This window comes from Urocitellus parryii, chromosome 9, assembly GCF_045843805.1.
Source record: "Urocitellus parryii isolate mUroPar1 chromosome 9, mUroPar1.hap1, whole genome shotgun sequence".
NCBI classification, from domain to species: Eukaryota; Metazoa; Chordata; class Mammalia; order Rodentia; family Sciuridae; genus Urocitellus; species Urocitellus parryii.
The window spans coordinates 112279117-112305247 of record NC_135539.1 but is presented as its reverse complement, the minus strand read 5'-3'; the positions used below and the strand labels follow the sequence as shown (position 1 = coordinate 112305247).

At 39.9% G+C, this 26131-nt stretch overlaps 1 protein-coding gene across 1 annotated transcript; it reads right to left on the bottom strand.

Moving 5' to 3' along the window:
- Positions 1 to 185: 185 nt before the first annotated feature.
- Elk4 (ETS transcription factor ELK4) lies at positions 186 to 17511 on the bottom strand. Its single transcript, XM_026387442.2, has 5 exons — positions 17308 to 17511; positions 10211 to 10426; positions 8037 to 8912; positions 7177 to 7293; positions 186 to 3787 (listed from the first exon to the last, which is right to left on the bottom strand). The coding sequence occupies exons 2-5, from the start codon at positions 10415 to 10417 to the stop codon at positions 3689 to 3691; spliced, it is 1299 nt and encodes a 432-aa protein (XP_026243227.2). The 5' UTR covers positions 10418 to 10426; positions 17308 to 17511; the 3' UTR covers positions 186 to 3688.
- Between the last annotated feature and the right edge of the window lie 8620 nt (positions 17512 to 26131).

Here is a 26131-nt window from a genome sequence, read left to right as displayed (position 1 = left end):
TACCATAAACAGCCTGGAGTTACAGCTCCAGAATTCCAAGTCTCAGATTTAATAGCCAGTCAATGCCTTTTTTGATCTCTAATATAGCATGCAAATAAATCTTCAAGGAATTTCCCCCATTATTAAAAAAAGGAAGGAAGGAAGGAATTCAGTAGCCTCATGGCTTACTTTCCCCACCAAAAAAAAAATTTTTTTTTTTTTTTGATACTGGGGATTGAACCCAGGGGCACCTAACCACTGAGCCACATCCCCCTTTTTCATATTTTATTTAGAGACAGAATCTCGCCAAGTTGCTTAGGGCCTTGCTAAATTGCTGAGACTGGCTCTGAACTCTTGATCCTCTTGTCTCAGCCTCCCCTTCTGCTGGGATTACAGTGTGTGCTATCACACCTGGGTCCACACCAAAATTTGAAAAAAAAAATTACACCTAGATTTTAATTGCCAAAATGTGGGGGGGGGGAAATAACCTAGATTTTAAAGATTAGAGCTTATGATTGACCTTTAGAGAATCTCTTAGATTCTTCAATTACGTATAAACTTTTTTTTTTTTAAAGAAAGTTTTCCTTTTGTTCAAACATACAAAGTATGCCATGAGAAAGATAACATCACAAAAGCACTATGATGAACTGTGAGAGGAAAAAAAAAAAGATTTAAACAGTGGTGCACACTCGTTATCCCAGTGACTCGGGAAGCTGAGCAGGAAGACGTCAAATTTGAGTGCAGCCTGGGCAACTTAACAAGACCTTGTCTCAAAATAAAAAATAAAAAGGGCTGGGGATACAGCTCAGAGGTAGAAGGCCCTTGGGTTCAATCGGTAGTGTCAGAGGAAAAAAGTTACTAAAGTCAAGACATGAGATTTTAATTTGGTAATTTTACAAATCAGCATATAATTAAAAATTATTTTAAACGTGAAAATCCACCCAGAGGTGGAATAAATGCAGTGGTTTGTTGGCACTGACTCTGGGTCAACTATGAATATCCCTTCTCAACTCCATGGCAGTGGCTTAAAAATCAGCCCCAGTGGAGTAATATACATCAAGAAAATTGATAAATTCCATAAATTCAGGGGTTCCCCTGGCCACCTCAGAGATTCTGGCTGCTAAACATTTTCCAGCAGATGACTAGAGCAGAAGAAGTGATCACAGAGGACATCCCAAGGCCCTGGCAGCCTGCTCCTCTCCTTTGACTTAGGCTACCGTTGTCCACCAGCAATTATCCTAACAAAGTGACTACTGAGATACCAGCTGCAGCCACGAAACACATCTCCCCAGTGAATACTCATCTTAAGTCATATGTTTTTTGTTTTGTTTTTTGATATTTGTTTTAGTTGTAGATGGACACAATACCTTTATTTTATTTATTTATTTTTATGTGGTGTTGAGGATTAAACCTAGTGCCTCACACTTGCTGGGCTACCTCTGAGCCACAACCCCTGCCCCATGTGGTATGTTTTTGATGCTAAGAATTGTTCTTAGACTTTTCCAGGAGGGAGGCTGTCTCAGAGCCTCACACACTTGCTAAGGTTGTAAACCTTGACTTAAAAAAGGACACACAGACATGGACACAGACACACACACACTCATGCACGCAAGCGCTTCCCCAACTTAGTTGATCTCAAAGAGAAAGCAGAGCACCATCTACCTCCTAAGGCCTCACACCTCTCAGAGGATTCGGCGACAGACTAAAGCAAAGGAGACCTGATGTTAAAACAGCTTCCTAGGGAAATGCCTTGAGTTTTAATGGTGCCAAGGTACCTTTGTGCTGAGACAGAAAATTATCAAATATATCATCTGTGAAAATAAACCAATGGCTTTTCTCCTTTAACTCAAAGATTAAAAAAAAATACCTTTGTGCTTTCAGAATTTAAAGCATCTATTTAAATCAACCATCAATAATTAATTACTATACAAAATGTTAGCCTAATAAAACTATTCCAAAGAGCTGCTCAGGGATCTAATTTAAAACAGGTATGAAAGCTAAATAATTCAATATGGGAAGAAAGTCCAATGTCTGTTCCCATCACTACTGACCACTACCTTCCAACACTACTATTGCACATCTCAGGAACAGAACGTTCAGCTGGTAAATACCAACAAAGTAGTAACAGGTCCCCAACACACACCTTCAGAGGCAGCTCATCGAGGACTTTCCTTCCACTGCTAATGAGATAAGATAGCACAGTATGTTACACAAAAGCTTTTCTACACGGTATGTAAATAAAACTTAAAGCAAATAATGTGCATCTGGAAGATGCTGGCTTGTAACAGTGTCATGTTGAGCCCTCAAGTCTTACTCCCTCATTCCACTTAGTTCCCATGATTCAACTACAAGGTTAAGAGACTAGTTTAATGGGCACAGTGGTGGTGGAAGCATGTTAATTTAGTCCTGGACTTTAAAGCCAAACTTCTCAAAAGATTCCACTGTGATACTGGTATAACTCAGTCTGGGAATCAAGCTATCTGTCCACACCTGGCATTGACTTACCTAAGGTAATATTTTATAAATCTTATAATATAGATGAAGGTCTAACAATGCAATCACTATGTCTGAGCATTGCCAAATGAAATCTGTTCTTCCCTAAAGAGAGAGAGAGAAACTGAAAGAAACAAGCACATCTTTGTCTCACTACTGATTAGAAGGCTTCTCTTTGCAGTCTACCTTCCTAATTACATCCGAACACTGTCACAACCCCTAATAACCTCTGATTTAAAAGGAAAGATGCTAAATATACAGCAGGAAATGGGATAAACCAGATAGGAAGGAGCAAGATTCTTTCTCTTTGGCTATCTTCTAACTGGGAAAAGCCCCATGTGTTGCTTCAAGGTAATCAAACCTTTAATTTAGAGATGCTTCCAATTTTCAAAACCCAAGTCCACCCTCCTAGAAGTCATCATGTGCCATGCTGTATTCTATGGGTATGGAATCACTGTTTAGAGAGAAGACGTTACTGTGCTAGATGTCTGTGTGTATGGGGGGGGGGGTGTCCCCACAGTCTCACTGAATGTTCTAAAAACCATATTATACCCTAAGTTGAATATCTTATGTTGAAATAGACTAGCTCTAAGCCCTGTTGACAGGTCCAGAGAAGACCATGCATGTAGCTAAGAGACCCACCCAGAATAAATGGAAATAAGATGCCTTTCTTTGGAGTTGCTTATACATGTTGCAGTTAGCACAAAACAAAATCTCCTCAGTAGTACTACACCAATCTTACTGTGTATGAAGAGGAATGGTTCTTTTTCTCCCACTGCTTTAAAAAACTCACATTTACTCATTCAACAGAGCACACTTAGTCCTAAAGATATGGCCAATTTCATTTACCTAACATTTCTTTAATTTTTTTCTCCTGGTCAATGGGTCCCAATGGCCAGGAGTTAACTCTATTCTTAACCACTCTTGCAAAGCATTGCTGCTAAACCCCACCAAAATTACTTTAATACAAAGCTCAAAATATAAAAGAAAAAAAGAAGAGAGAGGGAGGTTTGACTCCAATTAAGGCATTTTTACATATAATCCAAATTGAGTCCTAACGGGAGGGAATCCTAAAAAGGTATTTCAGTGGGAAATGACAAAAATCACAATTGTATATTATCAGCATTGTAGAACTATGGATCTCTCACTTCAAACGCAATCATGTCGAATGTCTATTTCTTTGTTCCTTGGTTCTCTCACTTCACAAGTTCGTAGGTTATGTCTTCTGCAGGTCTGGGGAAAATGGGCCAGGAGTAGAAGGTCCATCCAGGCCAGAAAGAGTGAACGGCCCATGACTGTTCAGTACAGAAGGAAACTGAGAAAGAAAACAAAAACACTTTATCATCTTACTACTCAGTCCCAACTTTCACTTTGTTTCTACTATATTCCCTAAGGCAGAACACAGAAAACAGACTTTGCAGTGGCTCACAGGATAAAAGCAGTAACTTCATCAATAAGTATATGATATCATAATAAAACCTTAAGTGTTTGTCCTAACATTCTAAGTATTAACTCTCTCCATACAACCTCAACAGAATGGAAATAAAGAACAAACCTTTACATTTCATTATGTCAAGATAACGTAGGTTTACATTTAACCTCAAATGAAAGTTTTAGAAAGTTAACTAAATGACAATATGCACCTTAGAGTGTTATTCAGTTATAAAATAAAACATGAACCCTCAAAAAGAAGTCCAGAAAGATAGGGTGCTCATTTAGAAAAGCATTCCTTTCCCATCACATATTCTGAGATCACCCACTTAGGAAGATTCTAGGCTAAAGCTACAGAAGCACTACCACTTTGCCCAAATTATGTGCTCAGGAGAAGCAAAGAAAAATTTAAAAATAAAATATGGAAGATTCTCAACACTTTTCCCATTTAATAATTCAGGAATTTTTTTTGGGAGGGGGTAGGGAACAAGGTGGGGATAGTATGGGGATTGAATCCAGGGGGGCTAAACCACTAAGCCATATCCCCAAAGCTTTTTATTTTTTTTGACACAGGGTCATGCTAAGTTACTGAGATTGGCTTTGAACTAGTGATCCTCCTGCCTCAGCCCCCCAGCTGCTGGGACTATAGGTATGCACTACAGCCTGTTTGTTTTTAAAAAGGAGGGGGATACAAGTTAGCATTTCCGAGATCCTGGGGGTTTATCCCTAGCATTGAAAAATCTAAATAAATAAGTAAATAAACAAACAGAAGCAGAAGTTGGGTTTTTTTTTTTCTTTTCTTTTTTTTTAGGCACAGAGGATGGAACCCATGGCCCTGCACATGCTAAGCATGCGTTCTACCACAATGCTACATGCCAAATTCCTAAATTTTGTCTTCTTTTCCTTACCCATTCACTTTCATAAGAACAAAAAAAAAATTATAACTATAAAATATAAGGAAATATCCAAGGAATAGTCACCTCTGAAAAAGTAAATATATTGACCACGAGAAAGTTTACAATTTATAAAGTCTAAATGTTTGGGCCAAATATGTTTAGAACCATTAAAAATAGCAAGACTTTTCCCTATCATATTGGTGAAGAGATTATATTCATTTTCTGATATATATCAATTCTGAGTGAGGAAGAAATGAGAATATTTGATAGACTATTCTCAAGGCTTTCCTCTATTTAAAAAATACAAAATTCTTAATTAAAAGTGGGAACCTAGCTGGGTGCAGTGGTGCACACCTGTAATACAGCAGCTCAGGAGGCTGAGACAGGAGGATCTTGAGTTCAAAGCCAGCCTTAGCAAAAAGCAACTCAGTGACACCCTATCTCAAAATAAAATACAAAATAGGGCTGGGGATAGGGCTCTGTAGTTGGATGCCCCTGAGTTCAGTCCCTGATACCCCCCAAAACCAAGAGGGAACCTAAACATACACACACACACACACACACACACACACACACACAATACAAAGTCAAATTTTAAAAAGAGAGAACCTGTACATAGAGCTCTCCTATACACAATCATGTGCCACATGATGACTATCTGGTCAACGAGGGACCATATACACAATAGTGGTTCCCTAAGATTAAAATGGAGCTGAAAAATTCCCATCCCCTAATGATGCTAGAGCTGTCCTAATGCTGCAGTGCAACATGTAAACAAACCTATTGCACTGCCAGTCACATAAGGTAGAGCACATGGGCTGGGGCTCAGTGATAGAGCGCTTGCCTATCATGTGTGAAGCACTGGGTTCAATCCTCAGCATTACTACAAATTAATTAATTAATTAACTAATTAATTAAAGGTCCATCGACAACTAAAAAAAATTTCAAAAAAAGTATCACAGTTATGTACAGTTCCTAATGTTTGATAATCAATGACTACTACTGGTTTATGTCTCTACTACACCACACTAGACGTTTCATCACTATTATAGACTGTGCGCTTTCCACTTACAAAGTTCCACTTACAAAATTCACTGTAAAACAGATGCCATGTTTTTCCCTGCAGCAGCCTCACACACCTCCTGCTTACCTTGTCTCTGGACTGCATCATTTTCTCCTAGGCTTGGTATCTCTCTCCCCCTCAGGTGTGTAGCAGGCTACACCACTGAAGTTTGTATGGTACACAATCACCTAATGTCATCTTCCTAATGTATTCCTGTCACACCAACATGAGGCTGTGTACATATCTGTATATATGTATATGTATCTACAAAGGCAGTCCCTGACATATTATGGTTTAAGACAGTGCAAGAGCCATATGCATCCAGTAGAAACCATAATTTGAATTTTAATCTTCTCCCAGGCCAGTAACATGCAGTATACACCCCTTTGCCATGCTGAGTAGCAACAGAGGACCACACCTCCCAGTCAACCACCGGATCACAGGGAAGCAACTGATGATCCACGGTGTGCCACTGCTGTGCTGCTGGGTGATAATGTTCAGATGGTTCAGATGCATTTTCTTTTTCTTTTTTGTTAAATCCCCTGAACCCAGGGCGTTGCACCAACCCTCAGAGCAAGCACTCTGCCACTGAGCTACATCCCCATTCCTTTTTATTTTGAGACAGGGTCTCACTAAGTTGCTCAGGCTGTCCTTAAACTTGGATCCTTCTGCTTCCTGAGCAGCTGGGATTACAGGCATGCACCACAGTGCCTGGCCTAAAAGTATTTTCAGCTGATCATATTTTTGACTTACAATAATGGGGTCATCAGGGTATAAACCCACTGTAAGTTCAGACCCGCATCTATGTATAGACATATCTATTTACAGATACACAGATTTGTTTTTAATGAAAGAAGGTCTCATTATATTGCCCAGGCTAGTCTCAAACTTCTAGGTTCTAGCAATCCTCCTCCTCTTTCAGCTTCCTGAGCAGCTGGGACTATAGGCATGTACTACTATACCCAGCTCTGTGTGTGTGTGTGTGTGTGTGTGTGTGTGTGTGTGTAAATACATTTTTGATAGAAGAGTTCTAGTATTTTAAATGACAAAAAAAAAAAAAATGAATGAGTCCAAAAATCTCAGTATCAAACAATTTTTGGTCTAAATCAAATGAATATTAATAGTAAATAATGAAAAGGAAACTGCTATGAATATTAATATAAGCTGCTCGCTAGCTAGAAAATCAATGTAGAAATTAAAAAATAAAACAAAGAATATTTATCAAATAGAAATTATATAATGACTAAAATGAACAGTGAGACAGTGCCTTTTTGCATACCTCTTCATTTAACATTACAAGAGATAGCCTTTTACCTGGAAAAGCGTGTTAGCACCTTGCAGTCTGGCTGGACTCAGGGGAGCCACAGGGCTGAGAGTACTCCAAAAGTGGATACTGGAGAGCAAGGGGCTTGGAGTCAACAAGATGGGTGTCTGTAATACACAAAAATATCCACTAAAGGACTTACCAGGATTATGCTTTATCCTTGCCATAGTATACAAGTAGCCAAACTATAAATAAATTAACATACTAACTGAACCCAAATATAATATTATTCTCTACTCCAAATATCCCTAAATCTAAAAATTTTATTATGATGAAAATCTCAAGAGATCATTTTTCTAACCTAAGAAAGATAAGGTCAAAGTAACTAATTTTTAACAAATTTACACAGGGTCTTTCCCAAATAGAAAAACAAACCTGAATTCAGATGCAGAAGAATAGTAGGTAAATGAATCATCATTTTCCTTCTAATAATGAGATGGTCTGGAAGTTATCTATTAAAATGTTCTATGAGATGAGCAAGTTAATAAATACCTACTGTAACTAAACAAACTTGTTATTCAACATCACATCAGTCCTTTTTCTCAAGGTTCTCAGGATTTTTACTACTGTAACAGTTTCACGAGACCCAGAGAGAAATATGTATATATATAAAAAATATATATATATATATATATTTATTTATTTACTTACTTACTTACTTACACAACAATATATTTTCACCAAAAATACTCTAAACCTTTTATTTTGGCAAAACTGATTGAAGTGAAAAATTACACATAACCTTTCTAAGATGAATAAGAACAGAAAACAAACTTGCAGGTGGAAATTCTAGATTTGTTTTAAGAAGTGAGTAAATACAAACAATGGCATTAAAAATACAGAGAGTTACCTGTGAAAAAAGTGCTGGTGTAAGAGAAGCTGTAGGGAGAGATGGGCTTAATATCCCCAGTGGGCTTGGGTCACTGCCTGTAATCACAAGGGTAGGAGCCAGTTCTAACCCTTTGGGTTTCTTGGATCTTGATGAATTATTTGTTTTGTCCTTTTCTGGCAAAGCTGAATCTTCATTTTTAGGATCCAGTGACAAGTTCTCTGGAAGTTCCATTGGCTGAGAAGCCACTGAATCAATGTCTGTGTCAATGTCTGGGTTGGAGCCCAGCGGTGGAGAAAGTGTCCTAGGAAGCTCCTTCAAAGAAGGGGGAATGGACGGAACAGGAGGTGTAGGGGTAAAACTGGTAGCTACGCTGGATACAGAAGTTGGGGATTCCAGGGAAGGCAGTTTAGGGGAAACCAATGTCTCCAATGCTTGGATAGTTTCATCAGAAGACGGGGAAATACTTGAGCCAGTTGAAATGGTGACAGCAACAGGTTCAATGGGAGGCTTCTTAGAAGGTGTTGTCACAAATTTGATGACAGATGGTGTTGGCTCCTGAGGAGATTTTTTCTCTGCCAGTTTCTCAGCAGGATTCTCCATCTTTATTGACTTGAAAAGCTTCTTATTGGAGGTGTTCAAAGAGTTGAGAGTAAATGAAGAATACAAGCCAGAGTGTATGTAATCATTGCGACTAGAGGTCTTGGCACCAGGCTGAGGTGGTTTCTCTTTCCCTCCATTCTCCACATCTTTGGAATTGTTGCTGACTTCACTGGAGTTTAAAGTTTCATAGTCTCCCTCAATCCTACCTACTGTCATTGGATCCATTTTCAAAATCTCTGGGTAAGAGACAAACTTGTACACAAACTTCTGACCATTCACTTTTTTGATGATATTCTGTAGGTAAAGAAAATAAGCATTGTTAGCATGTGCAAAGCCCTGAGTTCCATCCCCGGTACTACAAAAAAGAAGATAAGCATTCTTACACTTTCCTATAAACTTATGTCCCACAGCTTATGAGTAAGGTAGCTTAATGATAAGAAGTGGGCACAGTTTACTCAGAAGCCTCAAAATCATATACATTCATGTAGCTATACCAAACACAGCCTCTACTATGATGGAGAAGTTAAGGCAACAACACTCAAATGTTTTATCAGCAACTGAACTAGTATGTTACACAAAACCTGAATGATTTCAATTGTTTACCTCTATCAACCAAGTATCTGTATAAAGTCAGAACTGAATTGCAATCTTAAATAATTCCAAAGGAATAAGCCATAGGCATCCTGAGTAAGCAAAAAGGAATTCAGAACATTGCAGGTTCCTACTTCCTTCAGAAATTCCAGTTGATCCTTGCCTCTTATCTGTGTACAGGAAAGCTGAAAAGATCAATTACGTAAAGGTGAAAGTAAGAGCTCATCTCTAAGTTGCCCAGGCTGGCCTGGAACATATTCCTGCCTTAGCCCCCCCAAGGGGCTGGGGTTACAGTTAGTTTTTTAAATTCTAAGTCTCTGGACCATTTATTTTTCCTCAGTGCCCAAGAACGTATTCAAAATAGTAAGAAATTAAACAAACAATTTTACCTAGGAAATCAACTATATTAATAGCTATTCTTTAAAGTATTAACTTATACTCCCTGAGTGAAATGAAAACAAAATTAAGCAAAGCAGGTGGGCATGGTGGTACACACCTATAATCCCAGCTGAGGCAGGAGGATGGCAGGTTCCAGGCCAGCCTCAAACTTAGTAAGACCAAAGCAACTTAGAAAATAAAAAGAACTGGGATGAAGCTCAGTGGTAAAGAGCCTCTGGGAGCCCTCATACCAAGGGGGGAAAAAAAAAAGTAAAGCTATAAAAAAAAGTATACATGACAATTTTTAAAGTAAGTTATGACACACATGAGAATATTTATCCTCAAGAATCTCAGAATTCCTTTTTTGTATTCCAATCTGGACTTTTTCTTTTAAAGACAACTGTAGTTGGGAACAAAATACATGTAATGAGAGTAGGTTACTGAGAGTTTACAGAAATACACCCAGAACACTTATACCTTGTGTCCTAATTCTAAATGCTAAGGCTATAAAATAAATTGTATTAAAATAAAACAAGACATTAATACCTATAACCTCAACAAGAGAAGAAATAATTCTTGGCTTGAGGTTCTCTGTATAGCATCAAGATCAGGATGTGTGTTACCTTTACATAATAGTATCTGAGGGCTCGGCTGAGTTTGTCATAATTCATGTTAGGCTTGTTCTTGCGAATTCCCCAGAGACGAGCAACCTCTTCTGCCTGCAAAAGCTTGAACTCCCCATTGTTAGAGGTCCAGCAGATCATGTGCTCATTCTGAGGCTCCTGCAGGAGCTGAAGAAGGAACTGCCACAGGGTAATGGCACTGTCCATAGCAGTGGGCTGAAAGAATACAGATATGTGATAGAATTAACACTGTATATCAGAGGCCTGTTTTAAGTGCTCTAAGTGTACTAGCTCATTTCATACCCACGATATTCCTATTAGATAGATATGGCTGCACTCTCATTTTACACATGGAAAAATGAATCAATAGAGGGTTAAATACCTTGTCCAGTCTGTCCAAGGTCACAAAGCAAATGGCAAAGTTGAGACTTAAACCCAGATGATCTGAATCCAGAGTCCAAAGTATGCCATACAGCTTTAGAAGCAACTTGTAAGGAGAATAAAGCTAGTTCTGTAAATTTTGGGAGCAGACTGAAGATTGCCAGCCATAAGAGTATATGTTATTAAGAATTTGGGGCTAGGGATATAGCTCAGTTGGTAGAGTGCTTGCCTCATATGCACAAGGCCCTGGGATCAAATCCCCAGCACCATTTAAAAAAAAAAAAAAAAAAAGAGTTTTCCCTACAGTTTCACTATCATGGTCTCTCAGAGGACCACCATCTATCTCAACCTCTATCTAGTTTGATTATTTACCAAGTTATGTGTCCAGGGCAGGCCGGGAGCTGAGGTACAAGTAATAATCTACTTTTGCTCCAACTGATACTTCTCCTCCAAATAGTATCCATTATCATAAATGTAATTTACATAAATTGGCAGCACTGAGAATTCAATAAAATGTTCCCTAATTTACAAGTTCTGTTACAGTTCTATCTATCTATAGAGATTCCATCTGCATAGATTATTCTTTTATTTGATTAGCAACCTTTATTTAATTAACAAGACAAACTGAAAGAAAAAAATCCCCCATACCTGTTTTGAGGCCAGTTTCTCAATTTTAGCATTACCGATATTTGGGGCCAGATCATTCTTTGTTTTGGGGTATTGTCTCATGTGCTAGATTTTAGCTGTATCTCTTGTCTCTATCCACTAAATGCCAATAGCATCCCCTGTCCTACTGAGACCATTAAAAGTATTTCCAGGGCTGGAGTTGAAGCTCAGTGGTAGAGAGCTCTTGCTTAGCACATGTGAGGCACTGGGTTCAATTCTCAGCACCACATACAAAAATAAACAAAATAAAGGTACTGTGTTCATCTAAAACAAAATTTTTTTTAAAAAGTCTCTAGAAACAGTCAATATTCTGCTAGGAGAGGTCAAAATTATCCTGGTTGATAATTGCTGGCTTGAGCAACAGGGCAAAATGGAAATACACTCACAAAGACATCTTCCTCATAGAATTTCAAAATATGTGGTACATGAGAAAGAATTCTTTAGGGCAAAAACTCTGGCCAGACATATATAAACTCATCCTAAGAAACTTGTAACTGAACATATTCACACATAAAATAAAGAAACCTTCCTTTCTGTAGGAATGAGAACTCAGTGGGGCAGAATAGGATTGAAAATAAATTAAATCAATTCCACTAAAATATTACAAAAATAGGTAAACTGGACTACATCAAAATTTAAAAGTGGGGCGGGGACTGGGGCTGTAGCTCAGCGGTAGAGCACTTGGTTCAATCCTCAGCATCACATTAAAAATAAACAAATAAAATAAAGGCTTTCTGTCCATCTACAACTATAAAAAAATTTTTTTAAATGTTGTGCTGCAAACAATACCATCAAATGAGAAGACAATTCTGAAAATGGGAGAAAATATTTTCAAATCATATCTCAAAAACAACTTGTATCTAAAGTATCTAAAGTAACTTAAAAAGGACAAAATTAAGACGAAGCAAAGGATTTGCATGTCTGTAATCCCAGCAACTAGGAAGGCTGAGGCAGGAGGATTCCAAGTTCATCATCAGCCTTCGCAAAGGGTTAGCAACATAGCTCAGTGACACAAAAACCCAAGGTTCAATTCGTAGTATCACAAAACAAAACCAAAAAAGTAACAACAATAAAAAAACACGTTTCTCCAAAGAAGACATGCAAATAGCCAATAAGAACATAAAATATGTTCAACATTATTAGTTATAAGGGAAATGAAAATCCAAACCACATAAGAAACCACGTCATACCTACAAAGATGGCTATAATCAAAAAGATGGACAATAACAAGTAGGGAGAAATTGAAACCCTCAGACATTGCTAGTGGAAATCACATGGCCACTTCAGACAAGTTTACCACATAAACCACTCCTACATACCCAGGAAAAATGAAAATGTATGTCCATACAAAAACTTTTGCCAGAATGTTCAGAGTAGAACTATTCATAATAGCTAAAAAGTGGAAACAACTCAAACATCCATTAACTGATGAACAGATAAATAAAATGTGGTAATGGAATATCATTCAAACATAAAAAAAATGAATTACTGTCACAACATGCATGAACCTTGAAGGCACTACTATGCAAAGGAAACAAGTCAGCCACAAAAGACGACACAGTCCATGGTTCTATTGACATCAGAAGTCCAGAACAGGCCAATCTATAGCCAAAGAAAGTAGATCAGCAGTTGCTGGGGGTAGAGGAAGAGTAGGGAGAGGAATGAGGAACGACAGCTAATGAGTAGAGGGTTTCTTTTTGGGCTGCTAAACATATTCTAAACTTAGATTGTGGTGGTAATTGCACAGTTCTGTGAATATACTAAAAACCACTGAACTGTACACTAGAGGTAGGTGAATTCTTGGGTATAAACTACTTCTCAATACAGATGTTTAAAACAAACAAACCTAACAAAACAAATGTTACAAGAGTTAGGCCTAAGGAGACTAATTCTAACACATATAGCTCACGGAGATGAGATCCTTAAGGGTCAACTACTTCCACTGCCAAAAAGAGGTAGAGTAAGAAACTGTAGTGAAAAATATTTGGTTTTTTTAAACTTTTCTGAGGCACTTGAAATGTTCTCCAGTAATCCTCATGTTTACCACTTTGAAACTGGTCATACAGAGATACTGTCATCTGCAAATAAAGATGGGAAAATAATAAAGAATAGAAAGGGGAGATGCCACAGTCAAGAAGCTAATACCTTGGGTCCAACTTCCCTTCGACACAGCAACATCCTCATCTATTCATTAGGAAACCCTCTTCTCTAGATGGTGAAAACATTCATATCACTAGTTCATTGTAAAGAAGTATTGTATTTAGGTACTAAGAGATAATAATCCTCAAATGAAGAGTTTCCTTAATGTTAAACAACTGTGCCCTCTAGAAATCAGCTCCCCAGTCTTGACCTGAGTTAAAACAGTGGTTATCATGTTCATTAAGTATGGTGGGGCACAGGGAAGTTCTTTGTCACTTTTCTGAGTTTACCAAATAGCCATTTTCTTCTCATGATGCTTGTTCATGATAATTTTATTTTTTACTATACAGTTTTCTTAAGCAATTATTTGTTAGCGTAAGCCTGTAAATACTATTCCCTTGTAAATATGAGTTTAGACAAAAAAATCAATTTCCACATTTCTAGACATCACCTTTGTGTCAAGAATGCTTAGGGTAAAGGTAGAAATGTATGCACGAAAGAGACAATAATAGAAGAAAGGAAGACAGAGAACAGGAAGTTCTATTTTACTATAAAAGTGCTGCTTATAATTCCACTTATTTTGGGAAAAATTCTAAAACCCAAATCATGGAGTCTTAACACCTATCATGTAGATCACATTTGAGCCCTACATGCTTATAGTAACTAAGCTACACAGCTAGAAAAACAGAAACAGTCACTAAAATATTCACAATGAGCATACAATTACTGTCCTGAGCAAAGAGAAGGTTCCCAAAGATAGGTTGCTCAAAGGTGGTGAAGGTTAGTGTCCACTTTCCCTTTGGTTACTAGTGGTTCAGTATCCATGAAGTCAAGTGTGACAAGCTATTTGTTACTTTAGTATAGAACCTACCTGCTACAGGAAATGCTGATGCCTCTTTAGCACATTATTAGATGTCTAGGCTAGAAGTTATATTAGGAGGAAAAGAAAAAGAGCATCATGGTTTTGGACGGGAAAAGTGGAAATGAATTTTCTTTTGAGAAAAACTAAGACTTATAAAATGGACAACTACAATGGATACTTTTAAAAGAATGCTTTTTGTGTGTGTGGTGCTGGGAATCAAACCCAGGGCCTCATGTACATTAAATAAGCATTCTATTCCTGAGCTATACCCTCAGCCACTAATTCACTTTTTTTTTAATTAAAAAAAATTTTTTTTGGTACTGGAGCTTTACCCTGAGCCACATCCCCAGCCCTTTTCTGAGTCAGAGTCTGGCTAAGTTGCTTAGGGCCTCCCTTAGTTGCTGAAGCTGGTCTGGAACTTGCGATGCTCCTGCCTTAGCCTTCCGAGTCACAGAGATTACAGGCATGTGCTACTGTGCCCAGCTCCCCAATTCAAAGTCCCTAATTTAATTTTAATATCAGGTTATTCTTTCAATTGAAAAACTGGCAAACTCCTGAGGATATAGATAAAACTCTTTTCACTTTAGTTTTTAAAAGCGTGGTATTAATTATGAACTTCAATGATTTCCAGTCATAAAGGAAAACTAACGGAGGAAAAAAATAATTAAAAATTACAAAGGTTAAGAGTTAAAAATATAAATCCTTTTTCTCTTGTTACAAACAGCCAAGGAGGAGAGAAAATACTTGATTTTCCTTTTCACAAAATCCCAATTTTTCAACATGGGCATAGTAGTGCATGCCTGTAATCCCAGCACCTCAGGAGGCTGAGGCAGGAGGATCATGAGTTCAAAACCAGCCTCAGCAATTTAATGAGGTCTTAAGTAATTCAGTGAGACCCTGTCTCTAAATAAAATATGAAAAAGGGCTGGGGATGTGCTCAGAAGGCTGGATTCACTCCCCAGTACAAAAAAAAAAAATTTTTTTTTTCAACTTTTGCCCAGTGTGGTAATGCACATGGCTTGGGAGGCTGAGACAGGAGAAATAAAAAGTGAGGCACTAAGCAATTTGGCAAGACTCTGTCTCTAAATAAAACACAAAATAGGGCTGGGGATGTGGCTCAGTGGTCCAGTGCCCCAAAGTTCAATCCTTGGTATTCTCCCCCACTAAAAAATCCTGACTTTTGTATGATTATAATTTTTTAAAAAATTAAAAAAAAAAATCTTGTATTTTCCTGCTCCATTTTAAGGAATCTGATTTTTTTTTTTTCCTTCTGGTACTGGTGATTATATCCAGGGTCTTGAGTATGACAGACCAGTGCTCTACTATTGAGTTACACCCTCAGACCTTTTCATTTTTTGAGACAGGATTTCACTAAATTGTCCAGGTTGGTTTCAAATTTGGGATATTCCTGCCTCAGCCTCCTCAGGAGCAGGGATAACTGGCATACCACATTCATCAGGGTAGGAGTCTGATTTTTGAAGGATTAAACACTGAAAACAATTGATGCTATCAACACTCCAAAGAAAGACTAATCCCTGTGCTAATTTAAAAGAGGCAGCTGGAGGTGTAGCTCAGTGGGTATGGTACCTCTGCCTAGCATGCTTCAGGCCCTGTGTTCCAGCCTCAACATTAAGGAAGGAAGAAGAAAAGAATGAGAAAGAAAGAAGTATCCATGTTGAAATAGCTTATTAAAGAAGATTCTATGAAGTGAAATGCTACCACCCTCAACATGTTTATAATACACATAGTCCTGTTGCTGTGGCCACCCATAACCCAACTATTTTTCAGTGACAGTAGCTAAGACCAAAAAATAAGTTTCCAAATTCTTCAATGGCTACCTAAAAAACGAAAAATCTTAAATATATTAAGATTAGTTTTGAATCAAAATAATCCTTGTCAAAAAGTAACCGGATATAGCTAAACTACTGCACAGGATCTTATACAAAGAGAATAGAGAATATTAAATGCATATTTCTTCCTTCGTGTGTGTGTGTGTGTGTGTGTGTGTGTGTGTGTGTGTGTGTGTCTGCATCTGCGCGTGCTGGGAATGAAACCCAGGGTCTTGCACAAACTCTCAGAGCTAAATTCCCATTTCCAAATGTATACTGTTAAATTAAAAAAAAAAAAAAACCCTTAGAAGACAATATTTCCCTCAGGATGTAACAGACTCCATTAACAAAAGTTTTAATACTTAAATTAAAATCAAAGAGAGAATTCCTTAGGGGGAAAAAAACTGAATCATACTATATTTTAACGAAAATGTCAGTCCTAAATACCAAAGCACCAAGTTTTCCACGCGGAGTGGGACGGGAGGGAGGATCTGATCCAGCAACCAAAGGGACAGATTTAGGAATCTTTATTTAAATGTCCTAAACTTCAAACATTAATAGTTTGGGGAAAAGCCAACTGAATATCTCTTGATCACTTCAGTCAAGAATGCCCCTTATTTCTACCAATGCCCCAAAAGACGTTTCCAATTTATCTTACTAGAATGAAGAAGCGCCCAGCCTTGCTGCAGCGGTACAGTAAGCAGAAAGTAAAGGCGGGAGGTGGGTGCTGGAGAGAGGTAGAAAAAGAAATGAAACTTGACACCGGATGAATAGCGAGCTAGGGGAAAGGAAGAAACACCTCTGGGACCGTGCGCCCCAGAGAAGATCAAAGTCCGAGGAAGAGGCACAACTTCACGGGTCTTTGTAACCACTCAATTACTGTACTTTCATTTTCCAACTTCCTGTCACTACTGAAAGTCAGAATTGCTCCCCTTCTCTCCACCCATGCAACAAAACCCGCTGCCACCTTTTGCCTAAAGGACCTCGCGGAACCCAACTAGAGAGTGAGGAGTGGAGCGCCGCGATCCGGAGTCCACCTGCGCTCTGCGGAGCAGGGGCCGCAGGCACCAGCGGCCGGGGGGCGGGTCCCCAGGGGAGCGCGCCGCAGCCCCGCCCCGCGCCCGCACTTCCTGTTGTGCTGCGAGCCCCTCGGCCCACGCGTCCGCCCACAGTCCGAGGGGCTGCAGCTGGACCTTGATGGGAGCGGAAGAGCCGCTCACCAGGCCACGCGCCGCGCGGGGCTCCCTTTCGCTCACGGTCTCGAATGCAAAGCTCCCCTCCTCGGCCAACTCCTCACGCTGGGAACTTGAGGATGGCGCGGCAGCCGCTGCGACCCCCGCGGCGGAGCCGGAGAAGGCGGCGGCGGCCGCCGAGCCGAGCCCGCCGGTTGTCCGCAGTCTCCCGCATCTCCCGCCGCCGCAAAGCCGCCGAGACTCCTTGTGTCCCGCCCTCCCGCCCCCGCACGTGGCGGCAGTGTCGGCGGCGCGGGTCGTCAGGCCGCTACCCGCCGGGCGCGCGTTCGGGGCGTTCCTCGCCTCGGCCGGGCCTGCTGGGCGCTCCGCGGCCGCCGCCACTCTTGAACCCCCCGGTTGCGCTAGGGCCCCTCCCAGACGACGCTGCGCGTCACTTCCGGGGGCGGGGCCGCGAGCCCAAGGGGATCCGCTAGGCACGGCAGCCCCAGAGTCCGGACTTGTTGGGGCCCGGGGACTTGGCGTGCGAGGGGCACCCCCTGGAGTTCTTCTGTTGTCACTGTTCTCTGTTGTTGGTCCGGTCGATTCCAGTTCCCTGAGGCTCCTGTAGGAACTCGGAGAACCAAAAGCGAGGCCTCGGACTCCCCGGGGTAGCCCGGGCCCTTGCTTACTCCCCGGTCCGAGCAAGGGGGCGGTCTCCTAGCCCCTGCCGTTGGGGCTGCTTCTAGTTGCTGCTGAGCTTAAGTTGTGGGGGCTCTCTATCGCCTGTCCTACTTACCCATCCCTTCGTGAGTCCAGAAGTTGATGGAGCGACAGCTTTCTCGTCAAAGTATCAGATCCCAGGACACTATCAACACTTGATAAATACTATATCTGCACAGTGCGCTCTCGCCAGTGCTTTGACAATGACAGTAGTGACAGTAGCTAAAACCCAAAATATGTTTCCAAGCACAGGTGGTGTGTGTAAAGCTTCTTCTGGTTTTGGAGGTAAAGACCTGGAGTACAGTCGTAGCAATACCTTTCATTAATTCGGGGGCTATGAGCTATTTTCTTAACCTCTCCAAAACATTAAGTTCATCATCTATAAAATGGAATGAGAGAACCCAACCTCCTAAAGTAGCTGTAATGGTTGAAGGAGATAAGGCGAATAAATGGCCTGAGTTTCAAATTCGTGGGTTCTCATTATTAAGGAGCAAGGTCACACTTGGTGCAAGAAGCTACTTGAACTACTTAGCAAAAGGAATGGAGAGTCATTAAAATCTGGATTTCTGAACAAAATTCTCAAAAAATAGCATATTTATCAGGTAAACTAAAGACAGGTCACTCTCTGAATTACTGATTGTTCCTGGCAGTTTGCTAGCTGTGTGACCTGGAGTGAGTTTTAACTTTTCTGAAATTTAGTTCTTGTAAAATAGAAATGACAGTGTTTAGGGTTTGCTGAGAGAAAAAAGACAAAGTGCTTTTTTAATACATTAGCTGGCACATAGTAGTTACCCAGTAAATGGTGATATCACTTTATCTTGGCCAGTCCCCTCACCCCCATAATTGAATTCATAGTAAAAATTTACTGAAATCATTGAATGAAATGTGATCCTATCATCCCTTTATAGGCTCTTCCTCCGTCCCCTTCCAGTGCTGAGGATAGAATCTAGGACTTCAAATGCTAGGCAAGAGCTCTATCACTGAGCTACATCCCAAGGAATCTCTAGTCTTTTGGAAGAGAGTCATTACTTCCTTTGCCTGCCATCCAACCTTCTCCGCAAGAGTCTAGTTATAATGCACAGAGGTAGCTATTCCTGCAAAAGCAATTACCAAAAAAAGATGTAAGCTTTTCAAAAATAATTTTACCAAAGGATATAAACATTTTCATTAAGAAATGTGTTTTAGCCAGGTGTCATGGCACACGCCTGCAATCCCAGCTATTTAGGAGGCAGGGGGAACACAAGTTTAAAGCCAGCGTCTGCAACTTAGCAAGATCCAGTGTCAAATAAAAAATGCTGGGGATGTAGCACAATGGTTAAGTGTCCCTTGGTTCAATCTCCAGTACATAAAATAAAATGAATATGCAGTATCTGAAAAGCACTAGCAATCTTGACCCTAATATAAATTTTTCCCTACAACCAACTTCCATCTTAGAAACCAAAAGAAAAAAAATGGGAATTATTAAGGTAGACTGTTAAAGATATACTCATTGGAAACATTCATTATGAAATGTTTAATTTTAAAACTCCACACAAGAACACTGAAGGGTTGTGGAGATTACAGACTTCTCTGCTGTGCCCAAACTGGCAGTAAACATCTGATTCAGCCTTGGGCTAGGAGTTGTGTCATATCCCCTTCAGACTGAGCTTACAGTATTGTCAATTGCTATGTATTTTTGGAAAAGAGCCTGCTTTGGGAGTTCTTAAATTAGTCATAGTAAGTCGGTCTGCTTTTATATTCTCCCTCCCTCCCTTTCTCTCTCTCTCTCTCTCTCTCTCTCTCTCTCTCTCTCTCTCAATGCAGTACATGTTGACAGCTGAGAAACTAGAAGAAAAGTGGATTTCAAATTAGAGAACTGAGGGTTGGGGGAGTTCATTAATGTGCCTGGTTTTCCCACTCAGCAGTCTATAAATACAGAATCTCTCCATGGTTCCTCATACAACAGATGGTTCTGTTTTTGCAAACCCCATGGTGATTACATTGGTCAACCAAAATAACTATTTTTTTGTTATCTTGCTCGTGCAGTAGATGGGTGCTCAATCTTTGCCCAAGCTACTCAGGACTATCCCAGATAAAATTTATAGGCTTTATTAAAATGTTTAAATACATGTTTTCTACCTGATATTCCCTAGACTATTCCTTAACTATTACAATTATCCCAGCCCTGCCACCCATATCCTCCTAATTTAATTATATTTCTTATCTTAGCAACACTAATTATGATCATTTTTTCATATGGCAACTTCCCCTTTCCTCTCTTCTGTTTCACTGCCTGCCTCATGATTACCCACAGTTAGAATCCCCTTTTGCTAAAGAAATATCTCATGAATTCTGCCCAAGCAAGCATGGAGCCATCCAGTTGCCTGTTAATGTCTTTCAGGCAGTATCTTGCAGCGCATGACATAAAAAGAGATTCTTTAAGTGAGAGAGCACCAACCCCAGACAGGAACAGATGTGAAGCAGATTACACCATGACTGAAAAGAATAAAGATGGGGAGGGGCTGGGGTTGTGGCTCAGTGGTAGAGCGCTTGCCTGGAATGTGTGACGCACTGGGTTCCATTCTCAGCACCACATGAGAATAAATAAATAAAGGTATTGTATCCATCTACAACTAAAAATATATTTTAAAAAAAGATCAGGGGTTTCTGAGTTCTAGTCTCTAGATCTCTCTGAAATCAAAGTTTGTTTCCCCTAAGAAAATCCTTATGATATGCTTTCTGGACCTCACATTCAACATTTCTCAAAAGAGATTCACTTTGCACTTCTTGTCTGTGATGAGTAGAATTTTTTTTTAAAGGTGATTGATCACTTTTTGAGTTTGAGCTCTTGTTAAACAGGCCTATAGGTATTGTATTTGTGTGGCCTGAAATCTTAGCTAGAGGAAAAGTCATCTTTGGAAATAAAACATTGACTAGATGTATATTGAATCTGGTTGCATTTGCAAACTCTATTATCAACCAAGACCCTAAAATTTGCCAAATACAGCCAATAGAATGATGTTTTATAAATACCTTTCACCAAAACTATCATTCTTGGCAAGAAATATTCATCCTCAATAATAAGTCTTAGAGGGTATTCAAGGTCCAGAGACAACCCCATAAAAAGATCTTTGACCAAGGTACTCGTGGCCTCTAGACTATGAGGTAAATTCATGGTAACATCTTTCAGCCCTTGATAGATCTCCACACCACACACACATCATTTTCCCAGGGAGAACATGGAAGGACCTGAGTTACTGCAGCTATATGCCTGGGGCTTAGCAACTAAGACAGTTAATGTTCTGATCGGTCACAAACACAGCTTAAAATAACATCATATATTGGGCTGGGGATGTGGCTCAAGTGGTAGCGCGCTCGCCTGGCATGCGTGCGGCCCGGGTTCGATCCTCAGCACCACATACCAACAAAGATGTTGTGTCCACCGTGAACTTAAAAATAAATATCAAAAATTCTTTCTCTCTCTCCTCTCTCACTCTCTCTTTAAAAAAAAAATAACATCATATAATTTGAATCTTTGATCTCTACACCCAGTCTACTACTTCCTCTACTAATATTTCTAACCAAAAATAATTTTATTGGCAAATGCAGTTTTATTGATAAATACACTTTCCTGGGTTTATAAAAGTTAATATGGAGGATCTAGAGAAAGAAGGGAACTTACCGCTTTGTTTCTCATTGCCCTTTGAAAAAGATGTTCCTTAATTGATAAAAGCTCATGAAATCCACTCTACTGTTGAAGATTCTGGATCGTTGAACCAATTCATTTCAGGAATCATTATACACACACACACACACACACACACACACACACACATGAATGAATGTATGTACACACACACACTTATATATATGGCTTCAAATTTTAAGTCAGAAGGGTTTTTCAACTCTTGCATTTTATAATCAGTGACTGGAAAATTTTTTCCTATTAATTTAAGAGCCATCAAGATACTGTACTGTTACTTTAGAAGAAACTCAAGAGGATTTCTTTTTTCCCTAGGAATTTTCATCTTGGACAACTGGCAACACTGATGACCTCAGAGACCTTTGTTGCTGACTATGACTCCCACCATTCTGCGTCCTTTCACAATCTCTCATAATACACACACACACACACACACACACACACACACACACACCTCCCTCTCTCCTCCCTCCTTCTCTCTCTCTCTCTCTCTCTCTCTCTCTCTCTCTCTCTCTCTCTCTCTCACTGGGATTGAACCGCAGGGCACTTTACTACTGAGCTACATCCTCAGTCCCATCAAGTTGCTGAGGCTGGGCTTGAGTTTGGCAATTTTTCTACTTTAGCTTCCGAAGTCATTTACAGGTGTGTACCACCACACCCAGCCACATTCTCTCTTGATCCTATTTGCATGAACAAAGAGTTCAGCAAAGGCTGTGGCACCTGCCTGTAATCCCAGCTACTTGGAAGGCTAAGGCAAGAGGATAACAAGTTTGAGGCCACCCTGGGCAATTTATCAAGACCCTGTCTCAATAATAATAATAATAATAATAATAATAATAATAATAATAATGTTTTAAGGTACTGAGGATTAACTCGGTAAAGCACTGACCTAGAATATGTGAGGTTCTGGGTTCAACTACAAATACTGGTGGCGGGGGGACTTAGCTAAGGCTCCAGAGAAGATGTGAGGGTCAGTCAAGCTGATAAATGAAGGGATAGTGCAGCTCTAAGTAGGATTTAGTGTTGTAGAAAGGGAAGAAAAGTGAGGGATTGGGAGAATAAAATTGCCACCTCCTGCTACATTAAGGAACATTTCCTGAAAGAGGTGGAGTTTGCAAGACTTGGTGCTAATTGAAAAATGTGGAATACCACCTTTTTTCTTCCTTACTTTCTATATCTAGCAGCAAAACAAAATTAGTTTTGCTGTGCTAGAGAATTTAGCTTGTGAGTTGTATAGCCAGTTCAGGAGAGTAACACAGCCACCAGCTTCTTCTTTCTGACTCTCAAGGGAAGAACATTTGAATTCTGTCTAGACTCATTCTGTAAAGTGGGAAAATTATTAGCCCTTTAGACTTTTTTTTAAAATTTCCGCTCCTCCCTAATTCTCAGAAAATGCAGCTGTGATGCATACAACTGATCAACTGTATCAATCAGATTCCAGTGGGAGACCCCTAAAGTAGGGAGAGAATGGGGGCATTCTCCATGTTGGAAAAGAACCCAAGAAAAGGTTTCATGAAGCAAACAGTTCTGGTTCTGTAGAGAAATTAATATGAAAAGCTGAATCCTGACTCTCAGGCTAATGGTTGAGCATGGCGTCTGGGCAGAGGGAGCTGGTTGGATGAGATAAGTGTTCTGTAATAACTGGATGTGCCAGCTGCACAACAGGGTGACAGCTGTCACAGCAAGACAGCCCTGTGTGAACAGTGTGGGGCAGGTCACCCCCAACACCCTCCTCTCCTAAGCCGCCTCTGTTTATTACTGATCCTTCTGCAGACACATTCTCTTTAGCTGTCTTAAAACAGTTTCCTAAATTCTAGCCAAACTGCCACCTTTTCCTACTTCTTACCTGGAAGGCAGTCAGCTCCATGTAAACTCGCCCCTTACGTACCAATTTTAGAGTTTAATTCTTAGTGTTTGGGAGGATGAGAGCCTCACAGTTTTTCAAATGTGCCTTTTAACTTCCTGCCTTCTTGTGGCTGTTCTTGTGACTTCCGTTAGGAAGCAGACCCTGAGTGCCTACCACGGCTGCATTACCCCTCCCATTCCTGCTGTAGACATCCTTCCAGCCCCTCACTCTCATCAACTATTACTCTTTGGAGGCCAATGGCTTACCAAAATAAAAAATGCACATACATTTTAACTCAATGATTATACTTCTAGAGATGCAGTCACATAGGTATACAGAAGGATAAGGTCTATTCATTCTAAATAGTGGAAATAATGTGTTTACCATCAAGGGTCAATTTTTAAAAATATGATCCACCTGTACAATGTAATATTTTCAGCCATTTAGAATGTATCCTGCTAGCCAGGCATGGTGGCATAGACCTGTAATCCTGTGATTGAGGAGAATCACAGGTTTAAGGCCAGCATCAACAACTTGGTTAGATCCTGTCTCAAAAACAAATGACTGGGGGCATAGCTCAGTGGTAGAGTCCCCTGCGTTAAATCCCCCCCCACCACACACACACAATAGTTTGCTTCATAAGAATATCTTTAAAAAAACACCTCCTGAGCCCTGCGTGGTGGCATATGCCTTTAATCCCAGAAACTCAGGAGGTTGAGATAGAAGGATTTCAAGTTTAAAGCCAGCCGCAGCAATAGAGAGGTGCTAAGTAAATCAGTGAGACCCTGTCTCTAATAAAATACAAAATTGGACTGGAGATGTGACTCAGTGGTTGAGTGCCCCTGAATTCAATCCCTGGACCAGAAAAAAAAAAATCACCTCCTGAAAAAAAGGCAAGATGTACATAGTATGAATTTTAACAGGTAAATTTATGGTATGTATATGCAAATATATGCATACAGATACATGGGAAATGTTTGGAATGATGAATAAGAAAATAGCTGTTAGTGTTAAGCAGGCTAGGACTCTCAGAACAAAAGGTGATTCACTTTTTTTTTTTTTTTTTTTTTGGTACAGGGATTAAACCCAGGGGCGCTTAACCAATGAACCACATCCCCAGCCCTTTTTTTTTTCTTTTTAAGTATTTTGTTTAGTTGTCGATGGCCCTTTATTTATTTATGTGTGGTGCTGAGAATTGAACTTAGTACCTCACACACGCTGGGCAAGTGCTCTACCATTGAGCTATAACCTCAGCCCCAGCCCTTTTTATTTTTTATTTTGAGACAGGGTCTCACTAAATTGCTTAGAGCCTCTCTAAATTGTGAGACTGGCCTGGAACTTGTAATCCTCCTGCCTCAGCCTCCTCCTCAGGTTGATGAGATTACAGGCACAGGACACCACATCCAGCTAAAATGTAACATCTTAATTTTTGTTTTTGGTGGTGCTGAGGATTGAAAATTTTTTTGGTGGTGCTGAGGGCCATACACGCTAGGCAAGTGCTCCTCTACACTGAGCCATATCCCCAGGCCCCATCGGAACCCTTTGTAACTTTACAGTTCATCGGCACTAAGTCTATTCACATTGTCATGGCACTAAGTCTATTCACATTGTCATGCCATCATCACCACTATCGACTCCAGAACACTGTCTTGCACATCGGAAACTCTGAACCCTTTAAACAATAACTTTGCATTCCTCTTTCTCCCGGTCCCTGGAAACTACTTTTCTATTTTCTGTCTTAACAAATTTGAGTACTCTGCATGAAACAGCGGTTCACTTGATGCTTTGAAACTTACATGTATTTTTCTTTTCCCTAACCTTCTCCTTCCCAATCTTCTCCTCTCTGATCCTCTTTTCTCTAACCTCTCCTCCCAGATCTTCTTTTCCCTTCTCTTCTCCTTCCTGATCTCTCCTCCCAAATCTCATTTTCTCTGAATCACCTGTTTAAAAGCCCCCAGTTCCTATTGATGGGCAGCGATCACAGCCTTTGTGACAGGAGTCCCCTGGGTTTCTCCTTTGCTAGCAAAGCAATAAACCTTTTTCCTTTTTCTCAAAACCATGTCCTCGTTATTGGATTGGCACTAGGACCGAGCTTTGAGCAACATGTCTGTGGAATCATATAGTATTTATCTTTTTGTGTCTGGCTTATTTTATTTATCATAATGTCATCAAGGTTCATCCACCTGTGGCAAGTGTCAGATTTTCTTTCCTTACATATGTATAGTTTATAGTGTAAGTTTAAAAAGAAACCCTGTAGTTTAGTATACAAAGATTAAGAAAAAGGTTTCCTTCCTTCTCTAGGCTAGATAATATAGCATACCTGTCTTCTGTTGCAATTATTTTGAGCCATGCACAGGTGATAAGAGTAGTCACCCCTTCCATGATTGCTTTCCTAGTTCTGCAAACAGTACCACCATCTCTTTTGTACTCTTAACAAAAGAGGAATAAAAGTGGATACTTCTTTATCGCCCATGGAATCACAGCCACTTGTGTATTCCGGCTGAGGACCATAGCACATGCTTTATATACCACAGACTAACAGGTATGGTTCTTTGGTTATACTTCAACCTCTTCCAGCCATTACTGCAAATGACTGCGGTCCACAGCCTCATATCAGAGAATCT